The following is a 22,509-nucleotide window of genomic DNA, read 5'->3' as shown; positions in this document are numbered from 1 at the left end:
TTTTGTTTTGAAGGCGCAGTTCTCTGGCTTCTTTGCTTCTGCGAGCTCCATGGATTAAATCACACGGAGGAAGGGAAAGAGTGACCAACATAGGAAAAGGAACCTAAGTTATAATTATTTTTAACCAGGGAGTTTGAATCCTGTTCTGTGTCAAGGGGTGGGGTTACATGAATGGGAGGCATGGTCATTCATTTCCAGATGAGGCAGCTTTAAATGAGTTCTCTTCCTTCCTGTCTGCTGATTCTAAGCTGCCGTAATGATATTTCTTCTTGAGGATATTTTGCTGTGAGTAATGAAGCAGAAGTCTCAAGCTCTCATCAGAAGCCAGCAGAAATTTCTCAAACACAGTTCTAGGCTGCATAAACAAAGGGATAGAATCAAGATCATGTGAAGTGTTAATACCACTTTATAATGCCTTGGTAAGGACACACTTGGAATTCTGCATTTTGGTCACTGCAATGTAAAAAAGATGTGGATACTCTAGGAAGAGTGCAGAGAAGAGCAACAAAGAGGATTAGGAGACTGGAGGCCAAAACATGTGAAGAACAGTTGCAGGAACTGGGTATGTCTAGTTTAATGAAAAGAAGGACTAGGAGAGATATGATAGCAGTGTTCCAATATCTCAGAGGATGCCACAAAGAAGAGGGAGTCAAGCTATTCTCCAAAGTACCTGAGGGCAGGACAAGAAGCAGTGGGTGGAAACTAATCAAGGAGAGAATCAACTTAGATCTAAGGAAAAAGTTCCTGATAGTTAGAACAATTAATCAGTGGAACAACTTTCCTCCAGAAGTTGTGGATGCTTCAACACTGGAAGTTTTAAAGAAGATGTTGGATAACCATTTGTCTGAAGTAATGTCCGGTTTCCTGCCTAAGCAGGGGGTTGGACTAGAAGACCTCCAATGTCCCTTGAAATTCTTTTATTCTATTCTAAACCCTTTGCCACTGAGAAGCTCCAATTTCTTCAAGCTTTCCCACATTATTATTATTATTATACAATTGTATCACAGCGGCCAGTTGTTTCGCCGGATTGGGCATTGGTTACTAGTCGGGCCCCACCCAGGGGCCTAGGACGTCGTAACGTATTTTCGTAATATGCGTGCGAATCCGAGCAGTGCGGCTTTTTGCATTTGACTGATGATGATTTTGTCAATTTTTAACTGTTTTAAATGTAATTCCAGTGCTTTTGGAATAGCACCCAGTGTGCCAATTACCACTGGAATTACCACTGCTGGTTTGTGCCATAATCGTTGAATTTTGATTTTTAAGTCCTGGTATTTCGTGATTTTTTCATGTTCCTTCTCGTCAACCCTGCTATCACCTGGCATTGCGATGTCTATGATTGTACCCTTATTTTTCTCAACCAGTGTGATGTCTGGTGTATTATGCGCCAGTATTTTGTCCGTTTGTATGCAAAAATCCCATGAGATCTTGACCATCTGATTTTCGGTGACTCTCTCAGGATTATTATTCTTATTCTTATTATTCTTATTATAATATATGGCATGTTCACATTATATTTCAGTAAAACATGAGAAATAAAAATACAAAATATGAAATATAAAACATCAATGAATGCCTAGATTTACTTGTTTCACTCCAGGCAGGCTACATTGCTCAATATGGTAGTTGGGAATCATCAATCATCTTCAGGTCACTAAATGAATGGTTATAAGTCAAGGACTACCTGTATTTGAGCGCCTGCCTCTAGAATACAGTATATCAGAGTTGGAAGGGACCCCGGAGGTCCAGGGGTCACCAACCTTTCAGGCCTCAGAGACCACTAAATTCATAATTTTTAATCCCACGGACCACTATTATGATCTGCCTAATGACTGGCTGGGTGGGCGTGGCCAACTCGATGTCACTCACATTGAGCTTTCCAAGTAACAAGCTCAGCGTCTTTAACAACTGAGCCAACACGCCCTTCTGTTTGTATTTATACCTACGCATAAAATTTTAATAATGATGCTTCTGACACAAATAAATAAATGAAAAACCCTGCCAGCCTCTCAGAAGATTTTCAAAACATGGATATATCATCAGATCTGGGAATCCGAAGGAAGTATGGAGACCATCAAATGGATATATTATATGTAGCTAGGGTTTGCCTTCCTCTGACTTTTCATTATTGCGATTTTAAATGCAGCTTTTTGGGGTTTTTTTTTTTTTTTGAAACTTGCTTTTTAATGGTTGAAAACTTGGGTTTTATTTGTGTTTTAACAATGCATGCCACCCAGAGTCCCAGGCAAGTGAGAAACGTGGCCATACAATTCTGAAGATGAAACTTAAATATTTGGCCACCTAATTAGAAGGAAGGACTCCCTGGAGAAGAGCCTCATGCTGGGAAAGATGGAGGGCAAGAGAAGAAAAGGACGACAAAGAATGAGGTGGCTGGATGGAGCCACCAAAGCAGTCGGCATGAGCTTAAATGGACTCTGGGGGATGGTAGTGGATAGATAGGCCTGGAGGAACGTTGTCCATGGGGTCGCGATGGGTCGTACACAACTTCACAACTACAAGACTAACAACAACAAGAGGTTCTTTGTATAGTATTTGCTGAAATCATCTAAGCCGATCCATTTCTATTTTGGGTCTGTTTGTTTACAGACTATTTTTATACCTTCAAATCTCAGCTGCTGTGTGTGTATGGGGGGTGGGGGGTGGGAGATCTAATGGTTCAGTTTTTCTTGAAACTTTCTACCCTGTTCCTTTTCTTCCTCTTACTGCTGATTCATCCAAACCCTTCTAGAGCAAAGTAGCCATAGTTGGGTGTTGGCTTAATAATGATTTAATTTCAAAGGATCAAGCCCCCCCCCCCCCCCCGCTTTCCTGGTTGATAGCCCAACATTCTGATATTCCCAAGCTGCTCTTTTAGGTTTCAGAGTTCTATGGATGGTTTTCATTTGTTTATATTTTTAGGAATGGGATGTTTTCCACTGTACCATTTGTAGAGACTTTTCCCCTACATGCCTGCTCTGGGAGAGAACTCCTCTCCTCCAATGTGGGGTTATGAACTTTTCCAAAAATGTGTAAACAAACAGTACCCCTTCCTCCCGAAAAATAATAATAATTATGACTCTCCATCCAGGAAACCGATGGGAAGTTGGTGGACCTTGACCTAAACTCAGAACTTGAGAAACAGTACAAGTTCAACCTAAGCAATCATGCAGGGAAAGATTCTTGAGTCTAAAACTACATTTATCAGGACAAATGTTTATCGAGATTTTCAATCACCTGGTTCAGGATTGTCCCAAAGGTGATTTTCCAAAAGGCAACTGAATTTTCTTTGTTTTTTTTCTCTTAAAAACGTTTAGCTTCTCATCCAAGAAACCTCTTCAGTTTCAGAATTGATGAGAAACAAAAGATTTTCAAGGAAAAAAACCCAAGGAAGTTCAGTTGCCTTTGGGCTTCATCAGAACAAATATAGTAACAACATCTTGTACCCCAGAGTGTGCCTTCCTTCCTCTTTCTTATATCTTGATAAGAATTAAGAGGCATTGGGTGCTTTCCAAAGCACAAACCACTTTCTTGGTCTGGAGCCAAGCCACGTTTATCTGATGATTGCCTTGGAAATAGATTTTGACTCTGTCCTTCTATACTCTCTACAGCTTATTACAGAGGCAAAATGAGGATCAGCAATGAGGGTGCCCCAAAATACACTACATAATTTTTTTGCTGGTTCACAGGAGAAAAGTCCTAACTCTGTAGGATCTCTGGGTACTTTCAGACTCCTTGATTACCCCAGAGCAAAAGAAACTCAAAAGAAGAAGAAAAAATAAGCATATTCAAAAGTGCCATTTTGCACGTTTGAGGAAGAAGCAAGCTTTGGGAGATATTCCAATGGTATAGTTAGTTTCGGGGGCATTGGCACTTAAGGGATCAAAGCAGTATGGATTATGGTATCTTTCACTTAAGGTTGTTATCCTCAGGGATCAACTGTTCAAGGATCAGAAGTTCAGAAGGGCAGAGATACCACATCTGGACTACAAAAATTCAGACAGCTACTAAAGGCGAAGAGAAAATTCTTAATATTTGATTTCTTTTTAGAGCTGTCTAATATTTTAGAATAGAATAACAGAGTTGGAAGGGACCTTGGAGGTCTTCTAGTCCAACCCCTTGCTTAGGCAGGAAAACCTACACCACTTCAGACAAATGGTTATCCAACATCTTCTTTAAAACTTTCAGTATTGGAGCATTCACAACTTTTGGAGGCAAATTGTTCCACTTATTAATTGTTCTAACTGTCAGGAAATTTCTCCTTAGATCTAAGTTGATTCTCTCCTTGATTAGTTTCCACCCACTGCTTTTTGCCCTGACCTCAGGTACTTTGGAGAATAGCTTGACTCCCTCTTCTTTGTGGCAGCCCCTGAGATATTGGAACACTGATATCATGTCACCCCTAGTCCTTCTTTCATTAAACTAGACATGCCCAGTTCCTACAACCGTTCTTCATCTGTTTTAGCCTCCAGTCCCCTCATCATCTTTGTTGCTCTTCTCTGCACTGAATGCAGCATTCTAGGTGTGGTCTTACTAAGGCATTATAAAGTGGTACTAACACTTCACATGATCTTGATTCTATCCCACTGTTTATGCAGCCTAGAACTGTGTTGGCTTTTTTGGCAGCTGCTGCGCACTGCTGGCTCATATTTAAAATATTTAAATGGTTATCCACATGGTTTTCTTCCACATTTTTGCATCCCAAATCTGGTAGACCTTAGATGCTCAGAGACATGCATGCCCACAGTTTAAATGAACACTGACTGCCAAGAAAAGAATAAATCGGAACTTGGCCCTAATTGTTTCTAGAATCAATGTCATTTTTCCTTGGTCATTTTCCTTTCAGAAGTCACAATTAGCTATTTAGTCTGATAAGGAAGGGATGGAAATCTTTCTAAAGATTGGTAAAGGTTCCTCTTTTATCTGGTTGTGCTGTTTTTCCATCAGATTTTTTAAAAACCCGAAAGAGATCTTAATGATTAGAGCAATACAAAACAGGACATTGTAAAGTTAAAGTGTAAAATGTGGCAGTTGCTAAAGAAGGCAGTCTTTCTGAAGAAAAGAACTGAGCCTCACTGCTGAATTGATGATTTCTTTGGCAGGAAAACCTTGCTTTTCACTTTTAATCTATGATATGGGTGTAGTTATTCAAGGGTGTGGCTTACTGCTGATTTGCAAAGCACCCAGAAGCGCTGAAACCCATTTCTGTATATCCAATAACGGAATTCTTTCCTGCAAATTCACATTGAAATCTGGATATATAAGGATGCTCCAGTGTGCAGCTCCCCCCCCCACTTCAGATTTTAAGAGAACTGCCTTACCTCGTAGAAATTTGTGTTCCTTTGAGTGCTGATGACCGCAGAAAGGCATAAGCCATGAAAAGCAGCAGAAACTTCCTTTGAACACTGATGCTTTCCTCATTTTGGCTGCATGATTTCCCATGTGTTTTCAACCTCTTTGTGGTAATCTCGAAGGCTGAGGAGGGTCTCAAAAAGTTTTTCAGAAGGACGAGCTAAGGTTCCAGCACTGTGACTGTACGGAAGGAAATCCTCCTGGCTCTCGTTTCTCTGCCCCACTTAAAATACAGCCACAGCTTTCTGGAGAGAGGCCAAAGCAACAGATGACATCACAAGGATAGCGTGGCCTTGAAAAACTGCCCACTTCTTCACACCATGTCCAAGTTTGCCGTATCTGTCTGCTTGCTTTATTTCTTTTGGACAGGAATTGTATTAAAAGGGATCATAAAAACGAACACAGTCTAATGCAAAATAAAAAAAGAGAGAAGGAAAACAAAAGAAGTGCGGAAAGAAAGCATAACAAGAGATAGTTTGTTGATTGATTCGAGTTATGACCATGTCAAAAACGTAACACAAAAGTCAAATGCAGATATTTCTCGACTTATGATCGCAACTGGGCCCAAAATTTATGTTGTGAAGCAAGACAGTTGTTAAGTGAACTTTGCCCCATTTTACAATCTCCCTTGCCAGGGCTGTTAAGTGAAGTTAGGCTGTTAAGTAGTTAAGTTAGGGACACGGTTATTAAGTGAATCTGGCTTCCCCATTGACTTTGCTTGTCAGAAGGTCACAAAGGGACATCATATGACCCCCCCTCCCCAGGCAACCGTCATAAATATGAGTCAGTGGCCAATGGTATGAAATTTGGTCATATGACCAGAAGTGGGTTCATACCAGTTCGCACCTATTCAGTAGAACCGGTTCGTCAAATCTACTGAACCGGTTAGAAGAGGTTCCACCAGTGGACCCGGAAAGCAGGCCACACCTACAGAAGAGGTTCCAAAATTTTTTGAAACCCACCACTGGTCCTTGGATATGATTATTCTACACTATCGTGCTCATATTTATAAAACTCAGTGCCTCTGTGAAAGGTAAGGATGACTACTGCGTTTGTGGTGCAATCAGAACATTGCGTGTGTTGAAGTTGTTTTAATGCAAACCAAAGATGCCTTTTAAAAAACAAGTTTACATCATATTCTTATGCATGCCAGTGCTGTTTGTGAGATGATTTAAAGTGGTTCTGACAAGTGTCATCGGCATCTTCATATCCGTTCACATGGGCGGCAAGCCACTCCCATACGGTCACATGGGTGGCAAGCCACTCCCACAAAGGAGGCCACACCCACAGAGTAGGTTCGAACAATTTTTGAAACCCACCACTGCATATGACCATGGGAATGCGGCATAAGTATGAAAAATGGTCATAAGTCACTTTTTTTTCAGTACTGTTGTAACTTTGAACTGTTTAAATCAAGGACTACCTGTACAGCATATAAGTCCAGGGTAAAATAGATAAAAGAAAAACAGAGTGACAAAAGACATTAGTGTTAAGTACGAAGAATCAGCATTTGGGTAAATATACTGTCTTTGCAGAATCCCTCATTCTGTTTGCTACAAATGGGCCCTTTGGTGGTTATTGTAATTAATCTCCAAGCTACAGATGAAACAGTACAGAAGAAATTGTCTTCCACATGGACAACGCTTTTTTTGACAACATAAGGGTTTATATCACTGAAACAAGTTTATCATATTACTATATTTAGATATAGAGCAATAGCGGAAACTGTAGGAACCAAGAAACGTAACCTGACATAAGGCTAAATACAGAAGGGATCTCAAATATTGTCTGAAATATTACAGAAAGCCAACATTACATACGTAGCTGGTTAGATTCTAGAAACCGAGAGAAGGAAAAGTAAAATAAGAAATTATTTTGAAAGCTGAACCGTTTCCCAGTCTTATGAAACGGCTATTTTAATCAGAACGTCAAAACAGAAACTGAACAAGGAGAGATTCAACCTGGAAATATGGAGAAAGTTTATGACAGTGAGAAACAATCAACCAATGAAACAGAAGTTGCCTTCAGAAGTTGTGGGAGCTTCATCCCTGGAGGCTTTCAAGAAGAGATTGGACTGCCATCTGTCAGAAACAGTGTAGGATCTCCTGCTTGGGCAGAGGGGTTGGACTAGATGACCTACAAAGTCCCTTCCAACTCTCTTAATCTATATCTTTAGTTTTTTTAAATGAAATGTTAACGTCCTATAAGATGTGTTTTGATCCAGGGCTTGCTGTAAGTAGTTAGGTTTAAAGAGAGACAGAGAAAAACCCTTCTGAACTCTTGCTCTTGCTCTTGCTCATATTGTTATATTATATTATATTGATTGATTAATTAATTGATCACTGGATAAAATTTATGTTTGCTAAGGATCAACACTGACCAGATGGCACATAATCAACAAACCAATCCATGCTTAATTTATATCTACAGGTTTAATTTATATGTTTATTGTAACTGAGGAATGGTAAGAAGAATATCAACAGTATTTTGAAACTTTCCCAAACTTCTTTCTTTACCATGTCCCCATCCTGAACAATAAAAAGCATTGAGGTATCACCAGAAAAAGGAGGGGGGAAATTCCTGAAGTATATAAACAATGTTTTTTCCCTGGTTGGGATTTTATTTTCAGCAAAGACCAAGGAGGAAAAATCAGGAATATTAAGATTTTTCTCCCCAATGGTATAGAGATAAGCTTCAACTAAGAAGGTCATACAGGGGGTTTAAAATATTTCTTAAATACAGGTAGTCCTCCACTTATGACTGTTTATTTAGTGACTGATCAAAGTTACAACAGCACTGAAAAAAAGTGACTGATGACCCTTTTTTCACACAACCGTTATAGCATCCCCAAATTCAGATGCTTGGCAACTAGTTCTTATTTATGACTGTTGCATTGTCCTGGGGTCACGTGATCCACTTTTGCGACCTTCAGACAAGCAAAATCCGAATTCACTTAACCATGTTACTAAGTTAACAAATGCAAAGACTCACTTAACAACTGTGGCAAGAAAGTTCTGTAACATGGGTCAAACTGAAATTAACAAATGTTTCACTTAGCAACAGAAATCGTGGGATCAATCATGGTCGTAACTCAAGGAATACCTGTACAGGCCTGCATAGAACATGCACTTCTAGAAGAGAACTGTAGAAGATTGCCTTTTTGCCAGGACTGGTTTAAGATGAGGGGTTAAAAGTCAAAAGATGAGTCTCCTTAACTTTAGAAAGAAAAACCCAATCTGGATTTCCAGGCATATTTTTTATCTCAGCCCACAAAAAGAATAGACCATAGGTAAATGTTGAAAAATGTCACATCCTTGCTGACATGTGTCTTGCTGAGGTGTGTCTGTGTGCCTTAAAGTCAGTTGTTGAGTCAGTTGTCAGAGCTGGCAGCAGATTCGGACAGTGAGGAGCTTGGGGAGGAAGATGGGCCAGTCCTGGAGTCTGGCAAAGACTCTGATGAGGGCTCTGTGTCAGAGGCATAGAGGGGGCCAGAGCCGTATGCCAGTTATCAGCTGCCTTCAGAGGCAGACATCAGTGAGGCAGATGAACAGCTGGAGCCTGTTTCCAGTGTGCACATGCACAGAGTGGCCAGATGAAGGGAACAGCTAAAGAACAGGGGTCAACTTGGGAGTAAGCCACAGGTGGATGATAAATGTCCCCCCCACAAGAAATAAAAGAGGAGCGAAAGGGGAGTGGAGTTTGCAGGAGACAATTAATTTGCTTAATTGGCTCGTGACTCTCCGAGACTCCTTGCCAAGTTTTGCGGATATCAGCCTGTCAGCTCTCCAAGCCAGATGAGGTCTGTGACTGTAAATCCTCCCTTGAAAGACTTTGCTGGATGTGAATGAGCAGAATTCGCAGCAAATTAAGAAAAGGGGTTTTTGTCGGGACAAGGAGTTCGCTTCAGGCTCTTGGGAAGTCTAGGTCAGAACAATGAAGTCTTGCAGTTTTCTCGGCCAGATTTTGCAGAAATGGCTTGTCATTGCTTTCTCCTTTGGGCTGAGGGAAAGGGACTGGCCCAAGGTCATCTAGATGGCATTGTGTGCCTAAGGTGGGACCAGAACTCACATTCACCCCGTTTCTGGTGCTTTAATCATTATACTAAATTGGCTCGCTTTGATGAGTGACAACAATCATTTTGCTCTGCACCTTGAGTCCAGGTCTCTCTATAAGTAAGGTGACAGCCTTCTTCAAAAAGAGAATCGATAGTGTAGCAACAAGACTACCCTATGCACAGAAATGGAAGGTTGCCTCGATTCCCACAATAGACGAATGGCTGCAAAAATTGATGGCGTTAGCAGAGATGGCTAAATTGACTGTTTTGATTAAAGAAAAAAAACACAAATACCTTTATTTCTACTTGGAAACCACTACTGGACTTTGTGCTTCAGGTAGAAAAAAATGAAACATTGATTTGTGGTTTAACCAATTAGATGGATTCATTGTTATAGAAATGGCTAGTTTCCATTATTATGAAAAAGTAAAAAGTTGAGGGTAGATTTTAATGCCTTACTCTACTGCACCAAAGGAAGTTGGGAAGTCAATGCTTTTTTTCTCTTCCCCCCCCCTTGCTTTTCCCCGCTATCTACTTCCCTTTCCCCCTCCCTAATTTCCCAAATATTTACTTTTGTATTCTCTTTGTATGGGCAACCAGGTCCATGTGATACAAGTAGTATTTTGCCATCCCGGTAACAAATCCTACCCTCTTCCACGGTGCATTGCAATGTTGCACCCATCTCTACAATAAGCTGAATGTCCAGGGCAAGATGCTTTTTGTTGTTTTGATAAATGAAGGAAATGTTTGCAGATACTTGACATATTTGACAAATCTTTTGGCTGGCCTTGGTTGAATAAGAACAATAGGAATATTAAGAGCCGCAGTGGCACAGTGGTTAGAATGCAGTACTGCAGGCTACTTCTGCTGACTGCCAGCTGCCTGCAATTTGGATTTGGATTTGGATTTTATTCAATTTGTAGGCCACCCTATTCCCCGAAGGGACTCAGGGCGGCTGAACAAAGCCAAGGGAGGGGAAATTACAAAAAGTAAGACAAAGACAATCAGACAATACAAACAGTTTAAAAGCACAACAGACACAGCAAATTCGAGTAGGGGGGGAACTCAACCCCAGGCTTGCTGGGACAGCCAGGTCTTCACGGCCACCCGGAAGGCCTGAAGGGTGGAGAGGGTCCGAATCTCATGGGGAGCTCGTTCCAAAGGGAGCCACAGAGAAGGCCCTCCTCCGAGTAGTCGAATTTGGCCATTCGAATCTCACTGGGCTCAAAATTGACTCAGCCTTCCATCCTTCCAAGGTGGGTAAAATGAGGACCCAGATTGTTGGGGGCCATATGCTGATTCTGTAAACAGCTTAGAGAAGACTATAAAGCACTGTGAAGCGGGATATAAGTCTAAGTGCTATTGCTATTAGATATACTTTAATAGTATTGTAGATACAGTTGAGTTAAGGCTAATTTACTGATGGGTTGGGATGGTATGAAAAGAATGTCATCTAGATGAAAAAGGATGTAGCCAGGTCCAACTAGTGGTTAGACACTAGTTAGAAAAAGCTTTAGATGTGTAATAAAGGAAGCAGGGTTTATTTCCAAGTAAAATGTATTTATCTAAATAGATTCCCCATAAGTCAATGGTCCAGAGTATAAAATTATAGTTTTAGTCTTTTATGATCCTTTACATCCCCCTCTATAGGCACAATATAGAATTGTAATGCCATTCAGGACAGTCTTGATGATTTGCTAATAATGTAGAAAACAATCACATAAGAAAAAAGACTATTAAAATTGGATTTTCAGTTCTTCTCAACCATTGGTGTATATTAATAATACTAAGCCACTTTCACTTGCTAGATTGGCTTGCTTTTTAAAAGCGTTTTGGCCACGGAGAGGCAGTCGGAGGCATAAAATGTGACTCCTTTCCTTTGTAAAAGTAAAATGGCAAGTATTTCCTGTCAATGGTTGGGTGTAAAAAAAAAGAAGATTAAAAATAACCTACAGGATGCACCTGAATGAAAAAAAAAAAAAAGATAACGAAGAGAAAGAACCAAAAAGAAAAAAAACCCCACATATACATATGGAAACCAGAACGTAGCCATATATTTAAAAGTGCCTAGTTACTCAGATCACACGATTAAGATAGGGATGAGTTGATGCAGTGTATAGATTCTGCTCTTTCAAAAGCAGTGAACATAACTGACAAAGAGGTGCCTTGTTTTCTTTCTCTTTCAGTGCAGTTCTTTTATTTATTTTCCTATTCAGAGCGGTTATTTGGTTTACTTGCAGAGCATGTACATATTTACAAAGATTTTTACAAAGAAATTCATGTCTCTAAAGAGCTGTTTTGGGTTCGTGTAGCTTAACATTGAATCATCCCCACCCAGTTCTGAGATTCTTGATTGGAAATGATGCGTGTCCGGCTAAGGTCGTAGAAAAAAAAAAAGAAAGAAAGACAGGCCATCTGATGGCTCAGCTATGTGAATCCCATCCTTGTGGTTTGTAAAACAAGAGATCCCAGCTTTTCTCTTCATGAGCACTTCTAGATTGTCGCTGAATGCTTCTGAAAACCACAATGTTAACTTAGAGCAGTGTTTCTCAACCTAGGCAACTTGAAGATGTCCGGACTTCAACTCCCAGAATTCCCCAGCCAGCGAATGCTGGCTGGGGAATTCTGGGAGTTGAAGTCCAGACATCTTCAAGTTGCCTAGGTTGAGAAACACCTACTTACAGCCTACAGCTGCTTCGACTCCTGCAACTTCCCATTAAATGGCTTCCACAGAACAGATTAGGAACTGCTGATCTATCATGTGGTATGAACCCAACCAGCTATCGCTCCACCGACCAACCAAAACTAAGCAAACTAATGTCAGAGTTCCAAATAGCATCCCAAAGTAAATCAGAGTCTGAGGCAAAGGATTCCGCAAAGTTCCAATCTATCTTCTTTCTAGAAAGAATGTTGTTATGGCTACCTATCATCTAACTCCGTACAATCCCCTCTCCCATTTCCCCACAATAGAAAATGCATAGTAGAATAATAGAAAGTGTGACAGGCCTGAGATCCAAAAGGAAAGATGGCTTGCAGGCCTGACAACTTTCCTCTGACGTGGTATGTGAGCCCACTCAACAGGGATCCTCAAACTATGGCCTAGGAGCCGGACACGGCCCACTGAAGCCATTAATCCAGCCCCCAAGGGACCACAAGGCTGCCCTACCCACATCACCCCACCTACGCTCCAGGCCTCCCCAGCCTGCAGAGAGAGGGGAGAGAGGGAGAGAGGGAAATCGGGAGGAGAGAGAGAGACGGACCCCCCCCCTCAAGGCAGCCACATCCCTTCACTAACACGCTTTCCACTCCTAGGAGCAAAGCAAATTAAAGTTTAATTTGTGAGCACTGTTTAATGGACTGCTAAATTGGCAATGCCCACCTGGTCACATGACCACCTAGCCACACCCACCCAATCACATGACCACCTAGCCACACCCACCCAGCCAGCCAGTCCGGCCCCACAGCAGTCTAAGGGACTGCAAATTGGCCCCCTGTTTAAAAAGTTTGAGGGCCCCTGTGCTACAGGGTATCAGGCGACACAGTCTGAACGACAAGAGCTTAGGGCCCCTCCTCTAGATGCCCCAATCCTCTGTCCAGCCTGAAATCCAGCTAATTTATCCCTTCATCGAAGCGGTGCTTTCCTTGCTTAACAAACGACTTCGGAAGGACCAGCTGCTGTAGCTTGGTATCCGATCGTGGAATTCCGAGGTCACAAAGAAATACAAGAATGGGTCCAAACAGCAATTGAAACTGGCCAGGCTTAAGAAGAAGGGGTGCAGATACAAGATGCCTTGTTTTACAGCGCAGCCCTTCACCACATCTTCCTTCACCAACATGAAGAAGAAAAACATGAGGTGATAGGGGGCGAAGCAGACAAAAAACACCACGGCGCACATCGACACCATCCGTAGCGCCTTCTGTTTTTCGCCAGTGTTTTGTAAAGGCATTTGGTGTTCCCGGAGGGACGCCCTGGTTTTGGAAGTGCAGTAGCCGATGATGGCCAGAGGGAACAAAAACCCAACCAGTTCAGCCGCCATCAGCATCCCGATCAGAGCCGCCTTGTTCTGGAACTTTTCAATGTTGAGATCCGAGAAGCAAGTTTCCGAACTCCCGGTGTTTCTCAGCAAAGGGAAGGTCAGGCAAGCTACACCAACCACCAACCAGACGGCGGCCGAGATGGCGACATCGTAGCGCTTCTTCCAGTTTTTGGCCTTGAAGGGATGGAGCAGGAAGAGGTATCGCTGCACGCTGATGCAGGTGAGGAAGCAAATGCTGGCGTACATGTTCAGGTACTTCAGGTAGAAGCAAAGCTGGCAGAGGAAGAGTCCAAAGGGCCACCTGTAGTTGACATAGTAATAAATCCGCAGAGGTAAGGAGAGGACATGAATGAAGTCTGCGGTGGCCAGATTCAGCAGGAAGATGATGGCTTTGTTTTGCTTTCGGATAAGGAGACAGAGCATCCAGAGAGCAATGCTGTTGGTTAGGAGACCTGGGATGAAGATGATGGTGTAGGTGGCAGCATAAAAGGTGTGTTGGAAAACTCTTCCGGGTTCCGAGCAGTTCATCCCTGGGCTTCCCGGCATCTCAGTTCCATTGAAGGGGAAAGGTCTTGGAAAAGTCCCACTGTTGGAGAGATTCTGGCCCCTGTAAGGAAAGGATGGCACATTTATTAAACCAATGGGAGTAGCATTTAGACTTAACGTAATTTTTGGACTATAAGATGCACTGGAGTATAAGACGCACCAAGATTTTGAAGAGGTAAATTTTAAAACAAAGTTTTTGGACTTTGCAGGCCTCCCAAACCCTCTGCACGCCTTGTGGGGGTGGGCCAAAAATAAGCAAAAAAAACGGGGCTCTTTTTTGCCAAAAACAGGGCATGTATTGGCTTTGGGAGAATTGTAGAGTGCTCCTGGGGTGGGGTTGGAAAGCAAAAATGAGCAAAAATGCTGCATTTTCACCCTCTTTTTGGGGGGGAAAAGGTGCATCTTATACTCCGAAAAATACAGTATATACCACCACCCCCATAGTGCTTCACAGAACTCTCTCGGTGGTTTACAATGTCAGCATCTTGCCCCCAACAATCTGGGTCCTCATTTTACTGACCTCGGAAGGATGGAAGGCTGAGTCAACCTTGAGCCCTGTCAGGATCGAACTCCTGACTGTGGGCAGAGTTTGCCTGCAATACTGCAATTTAACCATTGCACCATTAGGGCTCCTAAGAGTTCTAGTAATAGCACTTAGACTTATATACCACTTCATAATTGTAATATTATTATATTGCAAAGTATTTTTGACATGGAATTGTATTTTAGGGTTCACCAACAAATGCGTGATAGACATATGCGCGCCGACAAAACCGTGATGGACAAATGAGCGCCGTCAAAATCGCTAATTGATTTTCAACAATAGCGCGATGACAAATGCGCGATGACAAAATCGCGATAGACATATGCTTAGTCCTAACCCTAACCCTAACAGTAATTTTTTCGATTTTATTGTGCTTGTCATCGCGCTTTTGTCGTCGCAATTTTGTCATCGCAAATTTGTGGGCGCGATTTTGACATCGCGTTTTAATTGGCGCTATTTTGTCGGCGCGCATATGTCTATTGCGCAAGTGTCGGGTCACGGTATTTTAGTAACACCATTGCAGTGTTTCTTTGCTTTTACTGAAGGACCCAAAACTGTTAAGAAGAGAAGGAGAAAGGGGAAGAAGAAGAAGCAAATAAATCTTAGTTTTGGGCTTCTTTTCAAGTTTAGAAAGAACGAAGTTTGGGTGAGAGGAAAATGTGGAAGGGGAAGACAGAAGGAAGAGAGGTGTAGGTATAGAGCTGGAGTGTCTAACTCAATTTCATTGAGGATCGCATCAGGATTGTGTTTGACCTTGGGGGGCTGGGGTGGGTGTGGCCAGGGAGGGTATGGCCAGTTCAACGTCACTCACATTGGGGACAAATAAAATTACAAGCTTAACATTTAACTTTACTAGGTTACCAAATACTAGTCATTTCTGTGTCTAACTGGAAACCACTTTTGGACTTTATGCCTGGGGTGGGGGAAAAATGAAACTTTGATTTTGGATTTTGCTAATTGGATAGGCTTGTTATAGAAATGGCTGGTATATATTACTATGTAAAGGTTAAAAAGTCACGGCTATATTATTACCTTATTCTATTGCGTCAAAAGGAATCGGAAATTAATACTTTTCTTTTTCTTCTCCTCTTTAACCTATACTGTACTTTTTCATTTTCCTCTTTTCCCGTGGATTTTCTTTTTTGTTGTATTTCTGTATTTTATATTTTGATAACCTAATGAAATACTTGAACTTTTTTTTTAAAAAAAACACACAAATGCTAGCTATTTCTGCGACAACAATCTCTATGAATCAGCAAAACCCAGCATCAAGAGTTCATTTCTTTTCGATCTTGAGCGCAAAATCTACAAGCGGTTTGCAAGAAAAGTTCCAGCAGGACCTGGCTTTTATTATCTTCTCTAAATTTGGAAACTTCATCTTGGAACTGTCGTTGGAAATTTTGTGAATGTTTTTAATCTCTCAAGTTGTCATGTAAGTGATAGCGGCCATCTTTGGGAAGTGATTTTTATTACAATCTTTCCATTTTCGCACATCGACCATCCACCACATAAGCCTAACCCAGTGATGGCGAGCCTTTTTCTTACAGCGTGCCCAAATCACGTGTGTGCGTACTATCGCATGTGCATGTGTGCCCACTCAATCTCCCCACCCACTTGCGTATGTGTGTGTGACTCCCCCCCCCTTGTATGTGCATGCAACCCCTCCCCAGGCTCTGGAGGTTTTCCTGAAGCCTGGGGAGAGCGAAAATGGCCTTACCCGGCCCCCAGAGGCCCTCCAGAAGCCAGAAACAGATCTTTTATGAACTCCCTTTGGGACCAAGCTTGGGGAGCGCGAAAAATGGCCCCAATAGCCCAACTGGAAGTTCAAACTTCCGGTTGAGCTGTTTTTTCACCCTCCCCAGCCTCTGGAGGCCGTCATCTCTGGCACGCATGCACGACGGAGCTAACGGCTGGCATGCTCCCAACAGTGACGTGTGGTCAGCTTTATGGCTGGTGAGGCACTTTTTAGACTTGTAGACTTCAACTCCCAGAATTCCACAGCCAGGCATGCTCAGTTCCAATTTAAAGCAACAGCATTTTTCCCCCTTGCAAAATAAGTTTTCTCATTTTCTTTCTTCTCCCGCCCCCTCCTTCCTCCCTCTCTCCCTCCCTCCCCCCTCTCTCAAACAGACACACGCACACAGAGAAATTGGATCCCTCTCTCACTCACACACTCACTCTCAAACAAACACAAACACAGAAGTTGGATTGGATATATTTCCCAAAGGCTTGAAAGCAGCTCCTCTGCCATACCCACCCCTTCCCCTGCTGCCTTCCGATCGGAACCTTTGATTGCAGGTGAATCACGTTGTAATCAGTGAAGCTGGGCTTATGTACTTTTCAGATTCAGATTCAGATTTAGTTTATTTGTATGCCGCCCTTCTCCGGGAGGGACTCAGGGCGGCGAACAACTCAAAGGGGGAAAGGGGAACATAAAACACAATACACGTGATTAAAATAAAGAAGAATCATAGAGCCACACAAATTGAGAGGGGAGGGGAACTCATCAACCCCAGGCCTGCCGGCACAGCCAGGTTTTGACGGCTTTCCGGAAGGCCTGGAGAGAGGTGAGGGTCTGAATCTCTGCGGGGAGTTCGTTCCAAAGGGCCGGAGCTGCCACAGAGAAGGCCCTCCCCCGAGTAGTAGCCAGGTGGCATTGGCTGGTGGACGGAACCCAGAGGAGGCTGACCCTGTGTGATCTAACGGGTCTTTGGGAGGTAATTGGCAGCAGGCGGTTTTATCCAGCTCTGTGTGTGTGTGTGTGTGTGTTTGAAAAGGCAACGTGGTTCTGCCAGAGCTCTGAGTCAGACTGAGCTAGTTGCTCCCAGAGAATTCTAAAAAGCCTCTAAAAATGCCCTCTACAGGAGGCGAGAGAATATGTGCCTCATTTGCATAAGGAATTCTTCACATTTTAACCCTTGGTTATCTCTTAAAAGGCGAAAAATTCCTTATGCACAGGAGGCCCCTATTTCTCTGGCCTCCTCCTATAGTTAACACTAAGCACTGTTCCAAGTCACTGTGAATCTGGTAGCAACTACCTTGGCTTTAATTGCTTTAAAAAAAATCTTTAAAATTCTTTCCTTTTCCTCATGACTGGTGAGGCCACGCCTCCCTTGCCTCTAGTGACTGCACGTCCCTGGCTCCCAAATATGGCTGTGCATGCTATAGGTTCACCATCACGGGCCTAGCCTATGGAAAACACACTTCCTTGAAAAAACATTGGTAATTTTAATCAAGTCCTTACCAAAAAGGAAAAGGAAAACCCTTTTGCTGCTTGGGGATGATGGAGTCATTTTGCCCAGCCTGTAAATTGTTGTAACTCTCCTTTCAACCTACCTGTCCGTTCATGCATTTCCCATTTACTAAACTGTCGTTGTAAACCATTCAAGAGTTTCCTGTTTAGCGTCTTTGCCAATTAATTCTTATTAAGAGGGCAGTTTCAATTCCATCACTCAGGCAGGAAGTCAATAAAAATCAAATTTCCCGCTTTACATAACGACACCTCTGGGGAAAACAATTCTTATATTGCATGTTGGTGAAAAAGGGCGTCTGTGATTTCTCTCCCCCTAGGGCATTAAATCATAAAGAATACACTCAAGATTGTCATTGACCACAAATGTATTCTACTTGAGTTACTTTTTGAGCTGGCTCTTACCAATAGCTGTCTGAATGCAACTTCTATTGTACAGCTAAGAGCTTAATAGAAGAGAATATTTGTCTCTTCTAATCGCAACTCAATTGTTATACGACCTAGAGTTCTCCGATGTTACACCATTATTGTTTGGGTTGCTAAAATTAAATAGATGAATCCATTCTTTATTTTTAAGCTCATGGTTTAGTCCTGTAAATAACCTTAACTCTAGAGAACATTCAGGTTTTTTTTGTTTAGTGACGTTACTTGCCTATTCAAACATTTTTCACCACCACAAATGAAAAAAAACCACACAAAAAACAAATTTAGGCAATCTCTCCAGCATTTGGGAGAAGAATTTTAATATATATGAGCCAGGCTAATAGGAGTCAAATACCAACAATGTTTAATTTTCCACTTCACTTCTTGTACTGAAACTGAAGTGAAGTGAAATTGGTTTCTATAAATACTGCCAATTTGTCTCCTGCATGGGATTGCCAAGATCAGTAACCCAAGCTTCCATCCGATAGCTTTCCCATCTTAAATGACAACAATAACCTATAATCTTTTGAAATTCCTTTTGGATGTTCTTGAATAATGAAGTATTCTCAAAATTTGTACAAGGCTGAATTGCCAAAGTTCTAATATTTCTTTTTTTAAAATACATATTTTTATTTCCATTTTCATAACATACAATCACATGCATACTATACATAGCCAGTATCATATAGTATTAAATAATGATTACATCAATTCCTCTTGTCCTCAATGCCCCAAAAAGATTAACACCCATTATTAGCTCTTCTACTCTCCATACACCTCTTTCTTCTACCTCTCCCTCCATCTTCCTTTCCTACTCTACTTCCCCTTCCTTTCTCCTTCTCCTCTCTCTACATTCCACTTATCCTCATCCTCCTCATCTTCCCCCCTTACCCTCTCTCCTATCCCTCTCTTCCCAAGTTCTAATATTTCTATTGCCCAGAATTCAATTCAATTCATTACATGGGACAGAGGCCAGAAGAAATAATAAAAAAAAACCACTCAATTAATACACAATTAAAAATTCTAGAAGAAAATCATAAATAACAACTAAAATCTATGATAAAATCCAGCCTGTCATTTATACATGGGTCTAACTATACTAAAATTACAATCCATAAACTTTGAGGCCGGTAGTTGATTTAATACTAAAAGGGGAAGGAATAAGCAGTGCAAAAGGTTTGCCACATTTGTTGTATAAAATAGCCCACCGTCTCCACCTCTGCCCAGAATTCTACTATTTTACCCTGGAATTAGATCCTGTATTTTGTTTTATATTTTTGATTTGGTCATAAGACTAATCAGTTAATAAATTATCTATCTAGCTATTACCCAAAAGAGATTTGAGCTGGTATTGAAAAGGCTACCGTAGCGTACCACCTATTTATTATGGTATCTGATCTTTACTGAGAGGCTCTAAAACCGTGGCTATAAAAATGTTTTAATCTATAAAGATTATGTGCTCTCAAAAAGTTCATGTTAGTCAAAGGTGCCTGTAATTTTTGCAGATTTCTGATTTGGGATACAGGAAGGTCTGCATGCAGCATTTGGACAGTTATGGAGGTGCAGATGACAGACTCAATGATTCCTCTGTAGAATAGAATCCTCAGCTCCTTGGGCAGTTTGAACTTCTGAGTTGGTGCAGAAAGAGCATTCTTTGTTGTGCTTTTTTGATGACATTTTTGATATTAGGTGTCCATTTTAAGCCAATTTATGCCTATCCTGCAAATTTGGGGAGACTGTAGCCAAATAAGCACAAGGAGTGAAACTGTTGTTTGACGGAGGTACAAAAGGATAAAACTATGGAAGAGGGAATCTAGTTTCTCGGGACTGGTGGAACAGGAGAGGGTTAGGGTTAAAAAAGGCCCATTTCTGAACTCCCACTGACAACATTTTAAGGAAAGAAGTGATGTAGGGTTTCCTGCCTAAGCAGGGGGTTGGACTAGAAGACCTCCAAGGTCCCTTCCAACTCTGATATTCTATATAGCAGCTATTCTGGGAGTTGAGGTCCACATATCTTCAAACTGCCAAGGTTGAGAAACACATCCCTACATGGTTCAGGCAGGGCCAAGTCATTTGCAGGACTGCCTCTCCTGGCTAGGATGTCTGGTTTGACTCTGCAACCCAACAAGACAGACACGGACTTCAGAGGAGAATCAGAACTGCAGAAAAAACAATGGCTACCAATCTGCCTTCCATCCACTGAAAATCTATATACTGCACGAGTCAGAAGAGGGCTGTAAAAATAACTACAGACCCCTCGCATCCTGGACATAAATTGTTTCAACTTCTACCCTCAAAACGACGCTATAGAACACTGCACACCAAGACAACTAGACACAAGGATAGTTTTCCCCCGAACGCCATCACTCTGCTAAACAAATAATTCCCACAACACTGTCATATTACCTACGAAGACATTATTATTATTATTATTATTATTATTATTATTATTATTATTATTATTATTATTATTATACAATTGTATCACAGCGGCCAGTTGTTTATTACATTAATCTTTGATGAGATTCACAGCCTTTGGGGCTGGTTGGTAGCTCAACAGCTTGAGTCCTAACCAACTGTTAAGGTAACATCAGAGGATATAAGCTGTTCCAAGTAGGGTGGTTTTTTGTAGAATCAGAATGTTCAAGTCTGATAAATTTAAAATTTCCAAATAGTGAGGTAGCCCTTTAGGTATTGCTTCAAGGGCTCCAATTACAATTGGGACAACAGATGATTTCTTTTTCCACAGTCGCTCAACTTCAATTTGCAAGTCCCAGTATTTTGTGATTTTTTTTCTTGTTGTTTATCTTAAATTAATGCATCTCCAGGTATTGCAATGTCAATGAACCATATTTTTTTCTTTTCAACTATTGTTATGTCAGGTGTGTTGTGGGCCAAGTGCCTGTCAGTCTGAATTCTGAAGTCCCACAAGATCTTGACTTTCTCATTCTCTAAAACCTTCTGAACCTGATGTTCCCAGTGGTTTTTGCTGTACTCAGATCCAAACTTTTGGCACAATTTCCAGTGAATGATCTTAGCAACGCGGTCATGGCATTATAGGTAGTCAGTTTGTGAAATTTTGCTGCACCCACTGATTAAGTGGTCGACTGTCTCGTCTTTCTCATTAGAGATTATTATTATTATTCTATTTCTTCCTAGTACCTATCTCTTCCCACTTATGACTATAAACATGTTGCTTGTATCTTTAAAATTTATATTGTTTTATTTGTTTCCTAGTACCATTTGATTGCTTATTAGTAACCTATCGCTAAGTGGTTGTATCTTATGATTCTTGATGAATGTATTCTATTTTATTTTTCTTTATGTACACTGAGAGCATATGCACCAAAGACAAAGTCCATGTGTGTCCAATCACACGTGGCCAATAAAGAGTTCTATTCTATTCTAAATTGGTATATTTGCTCGTTCCAACTTTCACAAGTGCAGGCAATCAGATAGAGACCAACTTGATCTTACAAAAACAAGATCCTTGTTGCAATTTCTTTTGCCTAACTAAAGAGGAACATTCTTGCAAAACTGCAGAGGGGGAGGGGGGAACAAAATCTACCTTGTTTGGAATTCCACACTTCAAATTTTGAAAAAAAATCTTACCTCATTTGGAGCATCGGCAAAAGCGCGGGTTGTAGAAAAGGCAATCTCCGGGTAGCAAATTCTTGGCTGGTTCTCTTTTTGTAGAGTGACTCATAGAGGAAAAGAAAGGTCGTTGATTGGATTTTGTTATTGCAACTGTCTGAACAACGTTCTCTTTGCAGGAAGTTAAAGAAGCAGAGAAGTTTGCATTTTGTTTAGAGGCAAGAATCCCATCAAACAGTGAAGCGTTCTGGTGCTCGAGACGATGCAAAGCCTGAATGGACACCTGATTACAGTCATTTTTGTAATTGCAAGATACAGCAATCTGAGTTAAGAAGGCTCCTCCAAGCAATAGTGTTTCTGCTGGTGGCAGACGTTCACTCAGGAAATCAGGGAAAAGACAATGTAATACTTAACATGTAGATAGAACTCTTTTTATTTCCAAACTAGTGCTGACAACCCAGCGTTGCCCGTGTATTCATTTATAGGGGGAAATGTCTGGACCAAACGTAATTTCTAATGTTGAATTTTTCCCCCTTACAAGAGGGAGCACCCTTGTGGAGTACTGTGAAGCCATTACCATGGCAACTCCACTGCACTTGTACAGTAGAAGTCATTTTAAGGCACAACAGGCTGTATTGTAACAGAACACAACCCCAAGGGATGTTAGGGGTGTCTTACCCCCACAGTATTTGTTTCCAGAGAGTAAGTCATC

The 22,509-nt window shown here is 41.5% G+C and overlaps 1 protein-coding gene across 1 annotated transcript; it reads right to left on the bottom strand.

Annotated features, from left to right (window-relative positions):
• Nucleotides 1-12,921: 12,921 nt before the first annotated feature.
• On the bottom strand, nt 12,922-22,226 carry P2RY10 (P2Y receptor family member 10). The gene is made up of 2 exons (XM_014057316.2): nt 21,816-22,226; nt 12,922-14,047 (listed from the first exon to the last, which is right to left on the bottom strand). Exons 1-2 carry the CDS (start codon nt 21,827-21,829, stop codon nt 13,018-13,020), a joined length of 1,044 nt encoding a protein of 347 aa, XP_013912791.2. The 5' UTR covers nt 21,830-22,226; the 3' UTR covers nt 12,922-13,017.
• Between the last annotated feature and the right edge of the window lie 283 nt (nt 22,227-22,509).

This window comes from Thamnophis sirtalis, unplaced genomic scaffold (assembly GCF_051295495.1).
Source record: "Thamnophis sirtalis isolate CommonGarterSnake01/CBP01778 unplaced genomic scaffold, rThaSir2_p1.2 scaffold_13, whole genome shotgun sequence".
NCBI classification, from domain to species: domain Eukaryota; kingdom Metazoa; phylum Chordata; class Lepidosauria; order Squamata; family Natricidae; genus Thamnophis; species Thamnophis sirtalis.
The sequence above is the reverse complement of the archived record's forward strand: the minus strand, read 5'-3'. Positions and strand labels throughout refer to the sequence as shown.